The sequence below is a fragment of the Heterocephalus glaber genome, unplaced genomic scaffold (assembly GCF_053883595.1).
Source record: "Heterocephalus glaber isolate CG9 unplaced genomic scaffold, H.glaber_assembly_v1.0 deba00001795, whole genome shotgun sequence".
NCBI classification, from domain to species: Eukaryota; Metazoa; Chordata; class Mammalia; order Rodentia; family Bathyergidae; genus Heterocephalus; species Heterocephalus glaber.
The window spans coordinates 897,092-909,244 of record NW_028258476.1 but is presented as its reverse complement, the minus strand read 5'-3'; the positions used below and the strand labels follow the sequence as shown (position 1 = coordinate 909,244).

General features: G+C 54.6%; 1 protein-coding gene across 6 annotated transcripts in view; it reads right to left on the bottom strand.

Moving 5' to 3' along the window:
- Nucleotides 1-2,508: 2,508 nt before the first annotated feature.
- Nucleotides 2,509-12,153, bottom strand: part of Il6r (interleukin 6 receptor) — a 39,102-nt gene continuing 29,457 nt past the window's right edge. For 5 of the 6 annotated variants that reach the window (XM_013067952.3, XM_087203529.1, XM_021249307.2 and 2 more), the window contains 2 exons: nucleotides 4,714-8,183; nucleotides 2,509-4,370 (listed from right to left, as the gene is read on the bottom strand). In XM_013067952.3, coding sequence (XP_012923406.2) covers nucleotides 7,991-8,183 — 193 coding nt within the window. In that variant the 3' untranslated portion in view covers nucleotides 2,509-4,370; nucleotides 4,714-7,990. The remainder of the gene's footprint in view (nucleotides 4,371-4,713; nucleotides 8,184-12,153) is intronic. The other variant, XM_021249305.2, reaches the window with a different exon arrangement.

Here is a 12,153-nt window from a genome sequence, read left to right as displayed (position 1 = left end):
ATCAACATCGATCTCCCATCCCATCTGTGCGATCTGATGCTTTATGTCTGTTGTGAAGCTGGAAAATTGTTTTTGAAATAATTCAACCATGACTTTGATAACAGCCGTGGCTGCGGACCGCCACTAGGCACTGTTTAGAAACACGAAAACTACGGACTCTGTGACCCCGGAGGGGCAGAGTGAGAGCGAGCTGATTCCCCACGAACACTTCTGTAAATCGCCGGCAGGTGGCATCTGTGTTTAAAAGGAAAGGAGTCTGAGCCGAGACGTGTTCCCTCTGCCCTCCAGGCGGCGGGCGGAGCGAGGTCTTTGGGAGCGGAGATTGTTTATGGCAGCCCGAGGCTGGGTGCGGAATGTTGGGCCCGGACGCTGGGAGAGGCCGAGGTGGAAGCAGTGAGAACAGGCTCGCTGCACCTCGGGCTGCTCCTCGTTCCGCATTTCAGCCCTTTGTAGCTTGGCGAGCAGGCGGCAGCCTCGGTTTTCAGGGAAGGGCTTTGGATCTCGGGACCGGGACCGCGCGCTAATTCCTCCGGGCCGGCCCACAGTGTACAGTGAAGCCCGATGGCAGCCACGTCTGGGCCTGGTCCGACTCCGCTCTGCACCTCTCCCTTCCCTGAGCGCGCTCCCATTTGGAGGACCTAGCTAGTTCAGCTACAAGGCCAAGGAACAATGAGCTAGTCACTTGGTTTGAGTTACCAAGTGAAAAAAAAAAATTTAAAAAGCAGATTCACAATAGCCAAGAAATAGAAGGTACTCAAGTCTCCACCAACAGATGAATCGGATGAAGAAAATGGATACAGTGGAATATTACTATACCCCAAAAAGGCAGGACATTTTGACACATGCATCGATGCAGGTGGCCCTGAGAACATTGCATTAAGTGAAACCAGACACAGAAAGACAAATTCTGTGTGATTCCACTTCTATGAGGCGCTGATTAACAGTCTAATTCACAGACAGAAAGTAGGAGCCTAGAAGTCGATGTGGCGGCGCACACCTGTGACCCTAGCATCCTGGGAGGCAGAGGCAGGAAGGTCACAAGCTCAGCCCCAGCCTGGGCAGCACAGCAAGACCCTGCTTCAAAATGTTTGTTTGTTTATGTTTTGTGGTACCAGGGATCGAACCGGTTCCTTGCGTTTACAAAGCAGGCAGTGGAACCCCTGAGCTACGTCCCTGGCCCTGTTTCAAAAATTTTAAAGGGTAGTATTATAGGGAATGTGTGAAGGCCCAGGGTTCAGTCCCCAGTACCAAAAGTTGCCGTGGGCTGGGGAGAGAATCATTGTTTAATGGGTATTGAGTTTCTGTTGGGATGATTAAAAAAAAAGTCAACCTGGGCCGCGGATTTAGCTCAGTGTTGCCACTGCCTGCCTTGTAAGGGCAAGGACCCGAGTTTGATCTTGGTAACAAAAAAAAAGTCCACCAAAACGTTCCGGGCCTTCAGAGCAGCCGTGAGACTCAGGCAAGGCAAGCAGGAAGCTTCTCCAGCGCTGGCTGCAGCTGGGGCTGAGCCTGTCTGGGTGTGGCAGGCCCTGTCTGATAGGCGCCCCGAGCAGCCCGAGGCCCTGGACAGTTGGAGCTCTGAGACGACGCGCGACGACACACAGAGCAGACTGCTCTGAGGTGCAGGGTGTTCCCGACAGCCACAGCGAGCACCAGAAGCCGTTCCCCCACTGTGAATCACACCGTGTGAATCGTCTTGGCTCAACACGCTTCCTCTGTGACATTGTGTGATGATTCAGTTGCCTCTGATTTATGAGTGTAAATACCCATGCTGAGGGGGTTAACATTTTAACCAGCTCCCTGGTTTGTTTTTTTTTGGTACTGAGGATCAAACTCAGGTCCTTGTGCTTGCAAGGCAGGTGGCAGAAACACTGAGCTAAATCCCTGGCCCTATGAGTATAAATAAACAGGATTCCTAGTTTGGATTAATCACATAAAAAGATATATTACTTGATGTGCATATAAAAGTAGATTCTTTTATCAAGGAATCAGCCAGTATGCTGTTGACAAGTAAGAACATATTTCACTTCAAGAGGTACTTAAAAACAGTCTTGGGCCGGGGATTTAGCTCAGCAGTTTCACCACCTGCTGCACAAGCGAAAAGACCCGAGTTCAATCCCCTGTACCAAAAAAAAAAACAAAACAAAGTCTTTGTAAATGGGGGGGGGGGGTTGAAGGGAGGGCGGGGGAGGGGGAAAATAAGAACCAAGAGAGATAATGTAAAGGTGCAGATTTCCTATATAATGATGAATGTCATTATATTGTATACCTAAATGTTCCAATAAAATTAATTTTTTAAAAAAGGTAGTTAAGAGAGATATGTTTATACTCATTTTGGATTATTTTAAATGGCACATTTGCAAAGTGAAACATTTCCCTAAAATCTTTGCACTTTAAAACAACATCAAGGGCCGGGGAATTAGCTCAGTGGTTCTGCCACCTGCCTCACAAGCAGAAGGACCCGAGTTCGATCCCCGATGCCAAAAAAAAACCCCAAAACAAAACAAAAACAACATCAAGCTTTATTAGAGGCTAATATAACAAACCGCCTCATATTTCTAAGTGCTTTGTCTGCAGTCCCCACCTCCTGCACGGCTGTGTGTTTCCTCTTTTGTCTTCTTGAGGAGGCCAGGTCCTGATGAGCTGCCCAGGTTGGCCTTGATCCTGGCCTGCGGGGCCCTCCTGTCTCTGCCTCCCAAGTAGCTGTAAGTACACATACCACTGTGCCTGCCCCATACACATTTTTCATGGGTAGTACAATATGACCGAACTATCCCAAAATAGATTGTGGTTATTTAATAAAAAAGTTGTCTCTCTTTGTAAAAACATAATACCATGAAAAACGGTCACTGCAGAGAAGAAGGAGTGTGCAGAACTGGCGACGGTGGCAGCCACACTGAGCATGTACAGAAGCCCGCAAAGCTGCGAGTGAGCCCAGCCCCTCTGCCTGGGCCCTAAGGTTTCTGCCTTGGAAGCAGAGACAGAACACAAGGCACGCCTCATTGTCCGGAGCATGGCCAGTGCACACGAGAGACGTGTGGCCAGGGAGGACGGGGTGAGGCCTGTGCGCCCTATCTGCCTGCGGCCCCTGGACCCTGGGCAGCTTTGGCATCCGGAGCAGCCTGAGCCCAGGCCGGGCAGAGGTGCCAGCTGCAGGCCTGGGGGATGCAGGGCTCTGCAGCGCTCGGCGTGCGGCCTGGGAGGAAGGCGAACGCCTGTCTGCAGGGCGCCTGCTGGGCCTGACTGCAATTTCTTCTGCACCAGGGCTTCGTGTGTGCCAGGCTCTGCTCTGCTGCTGAGGGACACCCGCCCTGGCAGCCAGTCTGAACTTGTCACCTCTGCCATGAAGGGATGGACCATGTCCTCCCAGCTGCCTGCCGGGCTGGCCCCCTCTCCCGACAGGCCCACAGTGGAAGCCGAGCACCAACAGCCTGGAAACCTTGGCTCAGACTGCGGGGCTCCCCCATCCCAGGGAACCTTCTGGAGCCTCGGGGCCCTGCGACCCCGCGTGGCTAGGCGGATCCCAGGTGGGCGGGTCGGACGGCCCTGTGCCCGCTGCATGTGTGGCAGGCACTGTCTTCTGCCACTGCTTCGTCTCCCCCACCTGTTGGCCGTCCCCAGTGTCTTTGTTGTTTAAAAGCTGTTACTGAAGGGCTGGGGTGCGGCTCACAGGGGGAGCGCTAGCCTGGCTTCCACACACACACACACCCCCCGTACCACAAACAAAAAAGATATGATGCTGAGCCACATATGAATTTAAAAACCAAGAGAGAACAAAATTGCCTTCCTGATAAATTTTACTCTTTAAAAAAGTATAAGGAAATGTCAAACGCAGGTTCCCAGGGCCGGGTGAGCTATTTTCTCGAGGACATGGGGCAGCTTGAGTGAGTATTCTGCAGTTCCTTAGAGGGAACGCGCTCAGTGGCTGGTACACACCCACAGTGTGAGCGCTTTGTGATTTTACTGAAAACCCACCCGGGGCCTGACTCCTGCGGGGTTGCTCTGAGCCCAGGCTGGGCCTCTCCCAGTAGTGATGCCCCATCACAACAGTTGTGTTGTTTTGCTCTTTGCCATTTTTGTTTGTTTGAGACAGGGTCTCACTATGTAGCCCAGGCTGGCCTCGAACTAGTGGCGATCCTCCTGCTTCAGCCTCCCGAGTGCTGGGATTGCAGGCACCACCATGCCTGGCTCATCAGAAGAGCTTAAGGCCCTTGCCTCAGCACACTTCCACCGCGCCAGGTCGGCCATGCTGTTTCCGGCTCCACCCGTGCTCCTGACAAAGGTGCAGGGCGCTAGAAAGAGACGATTCCCGCAGCCAGCCGAGCTCCCTCCGTCCTCTGTGGCCATCACCATCTGCGGCCTCCGTTCCTCTGCAAAGAGCGCCGTAACCGAGTTGGCCCGCCACGATGCCCACCCGGCGCCCCTCAGAGCCCACTCAGGGCAGCCACACAGGGCACAGCCGACTCTCTTGTCGCCTCCTGCTCGGCCGGGCCCACTTCCGGGGCAGAATTCGGTGTCCTCGGTGGAGTGGCTCTTGGCTTTCCTGTGCCCAGGTTGGGGCCAAGAAGTAGCAGCCCCGACTCTCACTTTCGGTCTGAATTCCGCAGCCCTCAGCCTCCCCGCTCCCCTCCCTGCCCTCCTCCCTGCCCTCCTCCCTGCCCTGAGGTTTGCACAGCGACTCCCACAAAGCAGCCAGGCCAGGGCGCGACCTACCTTGGCCAGCTCGGCAGGGGCCTGCGTGCCGGTGACGCCCTTCCTCTTCCTCCCCACGCCCACCGTCTGGGCTGGGACAGCACGCGGGGGCCGTGCACGGCCCCTTCCAAGCGCCTTGGGAGGAACGGCTGCTTCCTTCTCGCATCACCTGCCCCTTCCGGTGCTCGAGCTCCGAGGACCCTGACTAGCGCAGCGGCCGCAGCTCCTCATCCGCCTCCACCCACCCCTCCCGGCCAATCAGGCAGACGCCAGGTGTCCGAGCAGCGAGCAGCGTCGCTCAAGTGCGTTCTTAGGAACTGTTTATTTCAAATGTTTACAGTTTTCATTTAAAATGCAAAATAGCTGGTAAAAAAAAAAGCATTTAAAAAACATCACACTGACTGCACAGACTTTGATGTTTGCTTTCATACAAGTTGGGGGGGACGCTTAAAAGTTTTATTTCTCTCCAAAAAAACAATGTAGAGTTGAGGTATGTATTTAACAAATGTGATCACTGTCCAATAAGATCTTGGTTCAAGCAGACGTTCCCAGAACTGAGTGTCCCTTAGTGAGCATTCAGGTTGTCATAGAAACTTCCTGGCCTGGCCACACTGGGGACTCCGGGCTGCTAAGGACGCCGGGCCCAGGACCTGAGGCCCCAGCCAGGCCCACGTGGACTGCGGCACGGGACAGGCTGCAGGTGCTCCTGCCCCTCCACAGGAGACCCGGAGCCGGCCAAGGGCTCCTGCTCAGCAGGCTCCTCCTGGGCAGGCAGGCTCAGACCTGCACTGAGAGCATCCGCCCGGCACGGGAGCAGCCAGGCAAGACATCCCGGGCCGCTCAGCGAACCCATACGCCCCAGCCAGTCCCGGCCTGCCCGCCACCCGCTCTTAACCAGTTCCAGCCGAAGACTCCACTCCCGCCCTGCTGCCCAGTTCCCTTTCTCCCCAGCCACAGGGGAATGGCACAACGGGGAGCCCAGGGCCCGGCAAACAAGCCCCAAGGCACTGTGCTCTGAGTCAGCACAGCCACAGGTGCGTCCTCGGACATTTCATTAATGCTACCAGAATTAACCATCACTGTGGTGCAGACCCACAGGGCTCCGACTTCCCCCAGCCCACAGGTGGCTCAGGGCCTGCTTGCATGCCCTGTCATGTCCCACCTGGCCCAGTGGCCCATGGCTGCAGGTGTCAGGTGAGCGACAGCACAGTGCAAGGTGTGAGGCAGCCTGTGGGCTGCAGAAACCCAGGAAGGAAAGGTGGGGGCCTGGGGACGGAGCTCCCAGCCACCAGACTGCAGACCCAGATGCCCAGCCTGGCCTCAGAGAAGACAGGCTTCCTTCATTGACACTAGCTTATGAGAACAAAGGGGAAAAACCTCTTCAGCACGTAAAGAAAGGCAGTTCCGTTACAGTAATAATGAAAGTAATAACAATTTAGAGATCAAAGCTGCCTGGCTCCGGAGATAATGAGCTATCTAGATTTTACATCTTCCTCCTGCGGCTCGGCCAGGTGTCGGTAAAGTTACATGTGGGTAAAACCTTGCACGAGAATTAAAGAGCCGTGGGCACAGAATCATCTTTTCTCACGAAGGCCCTCTTTTCTAACATTTCCCTTTCACAGCAGTTTAGAGTCCCAAAAACTTCACCCGGGGAGGGGGAGGCCATGGACTCTCGCTCAACTTCCGTCAACTTAGGGTGCCTCAGGATCTCAACGATAAAGCCGGGTGAAAATCACTACCAGCTCAAGACAGCAGCAACTGGAAGGCGGCAAGCAGCAAACACGACACAGTGGCCACCACCCTGCGACACCTGTCTGGTGGTGGTGATGTTTTTCCAAAAGGGTAAACTACTAGAAAAGCCTTGTGGTTTGGTAAACTTGGGATCTGTGGTTGCACAACTCCTGTCAATCACAGATTGTCCACGGCGCCGGCCTGGGTGGTCACTGACGCCCCTGCGCCCGCCCAGCCGGGACAGGTGTCAGCTGAGGTGTCCCTCAGCCTGGCGGACACACGCCTGCAGCACCTCTGTCCTAGCCGGACTGAATCTAGCACAAGAACGAAGTGAAAGGAGGAAGGCCCCACGTAAGGGATTTTCTGAGGCGAAGTTCCCCTCTGACAAGAGGGTCTGCGGCTCTGGGGGTGGGGAATTTCAGGGCCCCGCCCGGAACCATGGGAGGCACCGGCCTGGGCAAGGTGGAGCCGCCTCGGGCGGCCCTCTTCCCCTACAGCCAGGAGCTCCAGCCAATTTTGGCCCTTTGTAAGGCAAAAACAAAATACAGAATGAAACCAGAATCTCTTCTCTAGTAGAGGAAAATATTTTGCTCCTCCTCCCTCCTCACTTGACTTGGTTTTGTGCTAAAAACAGTTATTGTGCTTCCCCCAACCCCAAGCTATTTATATACTGACACCCAGAGAATACCGGGTCTTCCCACGTCTCAAGAGAAAATAGCATTTTAAAAAAAAAACTAATTAAAGTACATTCTTGCCGGCTTCATTTTTTCCCATGAACATGATCTTTCCCAGTTCCTCAGGCCTGGCCGAACCCAGAGTGGACAAAGCTCAGTGAAAACTTCTGCTCTCAGCCCTCCTAGTGCCAGGCCCCCTTTGGGGGCCGGGCAGAGAACATGGGTTGCAGAGCTTCGGTCCCTCAGCAGTGACAGGGGACCATGGGGACCCCTCCTTCCAAAGCCCTGAGACCCGAGGGGCCGCTGAAGCCAGCCAGGGCAGCCACTCTGGAGTCAGCAGATGCCTGGGACGATGCATCTTTCACACTAAGCAAAGTTCATGAGGAGCTAATTAAATTCCACTTAAACTATCAGGCCCTGAGATATTCACCACAGCCCACCCTCCCGCCCTAGGCTCTTTTTCAAGTGTGGGAAGAGGCAGGAAGGTCCCCCCCAGCCCCAGTGGTTTACGTGAAGCCCTCGCAGGGCTAGAAAAAGCAGAACGGCCAAGGCACTCGGGCCTCCAGGGCCTGAGCTCGGAGGAACCGCCGTACAGGGTTGGAGCTCGCACGCGGGCAGCTTGGCTGGAAACCCCGGCTCGCCCACCGATGAGCACTGGGGCTGTGGCGGGCGTGGTGTCCCGTAGCGTCCGCTCGGCTCAGAGCACTGGCCTGAGTTCCTTTCAGCTGGTGAAGCAGAGCGTTAGGAAGGGAGGGTTGAGAATTCAGGCACCTCTTCCTTCTGGACAGGTGCCGCAGACCGGTGTCAGAGCGGCCCCTGAGAAGTGGGGGTTGGCAGCAAGACGCGAGCCCTGTTCGTGCGTCTGACCCCTGCCGCCGGGTGGGCCCGGGAGGCTATCTGGGGAAGAAGTAGTCTCTGTTGCTGACGTCGAAAGGGCCTCGTGGGTCCCTGGCATCTGGCCGGCTTTGGCTCGAGGTGTTGTCAGACCCGAGGCTGCTGAGCAGAGGAGCAAGCGCCAGGGTGGGCTTGGGGGGCACGCTCTGTTTGCACTCCTGGACGGCCCGCGCTCTCCACGTCCTCTTGAACCTGCGCGGCGCACACGAGAAAGCAAAGCGCGTCAGGTCCCCGTGAGAAGCTCAGCTCCTCAGGCTCAGTGCTCCCGGCCTGGGGACCCGCAGGGCTTCGGAGCCGGGCGTCAAAGCACCCGGAAGGTACGCGTGCAACGCGGGCCGGTTTAGCAGTGGGGAGGCTGAAGCGCCAAAATGTCACCACGGCCCCTCAACTCGGCCTGCTCCTGAGGCTGCCCAGTAGGTACCCAACACCCGCCGCAAATCCCTTTATTTAAAAAGAAAAAGTATCCTCCACGCGGGGGAGGATGGGAACCGTGCGCACCGATTCGCGCGCCTCCGCCGCCAGGTCCTTCTCGCCCTCAGCCTGGGCACCGGCAGCCGCCTGCCGGGAGGCGGAAGGAGGAAGAGATACACATCTCTCTGATCACGGGCGGTTCGCGGGGCCCCACGCTGGGGCAGCGTCAGGGTGCGAGAGAGAAGCCACTTCACAGCTCGGAGGGGGCGGTGACGGCGACTGCATCGGCCATCTCCCGGGGCCCTGCTTCCCGCTCTGCCGCTGACTCACCACCTCGGACCAAAGCCAAGCGGGGACCCTCAACCCCCACATCAGCGGTGCCAGGAAGCAGGGAAGCCTGATGTCAAAAACAAGATCGGGCATTTTCCCTGGGCTTCTTTTTATACCAGCAGGCTATTCCTGGCCTTGTTATGATAAATAATTGATGGCTGGCTCTCAGCCCGCTATCCAGACGGGATAAACAATCTGCAGAATGTACTCAGGGCTCTGCCACTTGGCCAAGAAGCAGGAAGACCCTGCAGGGGCGATTGCTGCAGCTAAGCAGAGTCCTCGCGAGAGGCCTGCGGTCAGCTCTCGAACGCCACTGTGAGCCCCTCAGACCCAGTGCCGGGGGTCCCCACCCTAAAGAAGGCAGAGCTGTGGGCAAAGCGTAGCACACAGATGTTCAACCCAGCGTTGTTTATAAAGCAAAACAGCAACTAAATGCCCAATCATAAGAGACAGGCTAAGTGAACCTGGGTACATCTCTTACAGAGGAGTCGCAGCTAGTTAAGTTTGCAGTTTGTAATAATGAGAAAAATGCTTACTTAATTTAAAAGGTAGGTTTCAAAATTATAGACACAAATAGCCACAGCTTTATAAAAACAAACAATAAACTATACAGAGGAAAGACTCCGAGGAAATTCACCTAAATATTTAGTTCTTGATTTGTGTATCAATCGTGTGTGTATACCCATTTTGTAGAAATTCATAGAGCTATATACATTTAGTATTATTATTATTATTATCATTAGGTACTGGGCATTGAACCCAGGGTCTTTGCACTGAGATACAACCCTGGCCTTGCTGTGATGCAGGGTCCTGCTAAGTTGCCTGGGGTGATCCCAAGCTCACCACCCTCCTGCCTCAGCCTCCCAGAGTACTGGGATGACAGACCTGTGACAGCACATCTGGTTACAGCTGTACACTCACTATGCACATACTTTTCTGTATGTTTGTTAGACTTTAATCGCATGTACATTTAAAAAATTTACAGGAATCATCTTTGGTTAATATGATTTTTTTCTTTTCTGTCAGCATTTAACAAATTACTTCTAAATATAAATATATATATATATATCTCTCGGTAGCAATCTTTTTTTTTTTTTTGTACCAGGGATCGAACTTGGGACCTTGGGCTTGCGAGGCAGGTGGTGGAACCACTGAGCTAAATCCCCGGCCTCCTGATAGCAATCTTTACCCTCAGTTTTTTGGCAAGGCAACTGGATGGTAACTGAGAAAGGTAGCTTTCCTTCTGAAATACTCTGAGGAGTGAAAGAAACCCAGCGTGAAATCACTAAGCTCCAAGGGGCAGCCGGGGTGTGTGGGCTGGAGAGGCCGGGCAGCAGGCGGAAGGAGAAGCAGCCAGGCCACTGGGCTCCTTTACACCTCAACTTTCACCTTTGATCTACTTTACAAATTCAGGCTTTACAAAGTTTTGCTTGAAGAAAATGTTCTGTGGCTAGTCTTTTAAACACTCTCAGTCTTTTTTAAAAAATAAGATGTGGCTGGGGATGTAGCTCAGTGGCACCGCACCTGCCTCGAAAGCGCAAGGTCCTGAGTTCCATCCCCAATACCAAAAAAAAAAAAAAGATGCAGAAATAAAGGTTCCCCAAGGCCACAGAAAATTCCCCCCTCCCCTGCCACTTCTGTGGCCCAGGACACCATGCAGGTCTTCCGTCCATGCCCCAGAGGGACAGTATGTGGCCGTGTGTGGGATCGAGACCCCCCACCCAATACAAGATGAGCTTTCCATCCCAGGCCTTCACCCAGGAAGTCCTCACTCAGCAGTCTAAGTCCATTCTAGACAAATGCAGAAACAATGAATCCACTTTCCCAGTGCTGGGTATCACAAAATACAGACCTGGTGGGGGCCAGGGCAGGGGAAGAACTGGCCCCTGAGAGGCACAGTCTCCACTTGAGAAGATGGCACAGATTTAAAATTAAACATTACTTCTGATATTGCTGGAAAAACATTCAGGGAAATGCTCCACTTGGGATGCAGAATACATGTACTGAAAGCAAAAATGCAGGACCGTGGGCTGCCAGGTGCACACGCTGGGCCAGCAGTCGCCGAGGGTCAGCCTCCTGCCACTGCCAGGCCTCCACAGGTCCCTAGGTTTGCACACTCTCCTCGACAGGAGGCCTCTGGGACCAGGGGAGCCGTCACTGGAAACGATGAGTCCTCTCCAGGTAAATGAGCCTCATGTGGAAGCCAGGGAAGCTCAGCAGCCTAGGAAGCGAACTGCCGATGTCCTCAGTCCCGGCACTGCCCTGTCTGCCTGAAGGAGCTCCAGATGCTTAGCAACCAGCCCAGCATGCGGCGGGAGAGCAGCCTGGCCGCTGCTGCCTCCCTGTCCTGGCCACAGTCAGCAGCATGAAGGATGGTGCCAGGCTGCTCTGGGCCAACAGCAAGCAAGGCCTGGGAGCGAGTGCTCCGTGCTGGTTCTCCCCTGGCCTTGGTCACGTCACATCTGGGGCTGTTTCCGTAAATTCAACTGTCTGACTAGATGAGCCTTGTGGCTCTTTTCAAAGAGCACTAGCTTTGGGTTTGAATCTCGACCTTCCCCTCACCAGCTGCAAAGTGGAAATCATAGTATCCACTTCTCTAGACCTCCGGTGGATTATAAAGCCTGTGGAAGAAATAATCCAGAACCCAGGTGTGTCGGCACCAGTCCGCAGCCCTGGGACTCTGAGGCTGAGGCATGAGGACTGCAAGTTCAAGCCCAGCCTGGGCACTCTAATGATTTGAGACCCTGTCTCGGAATTTAAAAAAAGAAATTTAAAGGGTTGAGCACGTAGCTCAGTGCAAAGACCCAGGGTTCAGTCTCCAGTGCTATAAGAAAACAAAATAAAGAAAAAACAGAAGCAGAATGCTCAGGTGTGAGGATGCTGACAGGGCTCCTCTCTGGCCCAAAGCTATAAAAGGCTGCTTCCTCCCTGGAGCTGCCTCCACTCGCGCAGAGCCTAACCTGCTGCACACGCGCTGAGGGTGTGGCTCAGCGTCCTAGCATGCCCATGTGGGGCCTGGGCTCAATCCCCAGCACCGGAAAGGGATGGCCAGGCGGGGGTGCAGAGGCACAGCTAGAGCCACCTCAGCACAGCTGGTCGTCTTCGTGGTGGGTCACAGGGTCAGTGAGGCCGGAGTTGGGATTCCAGGAGTAGCAAGGAGGGGCCCACTTCGGAGTCGGGGGTGGCACCGTGCAGGGCCTCACCAGGCATGTGCCAGGCGGCCGGCAGTGTCTAGGACCTGCCCTGCATGGCCAGGCGGCCGTGGGCTCAAGGGCACATGGGCCCTGCATTGATACTGTGCAAACACTGCGTAGACTGGACCCTAAAAATCACACACAGTCTCCTGTCGGGTGGAGATGGTGAGGCTTACACGGCGGCCCGAGCTCCCCTGAGCCCTTAAAATCCCTCACGGGTATTCTGC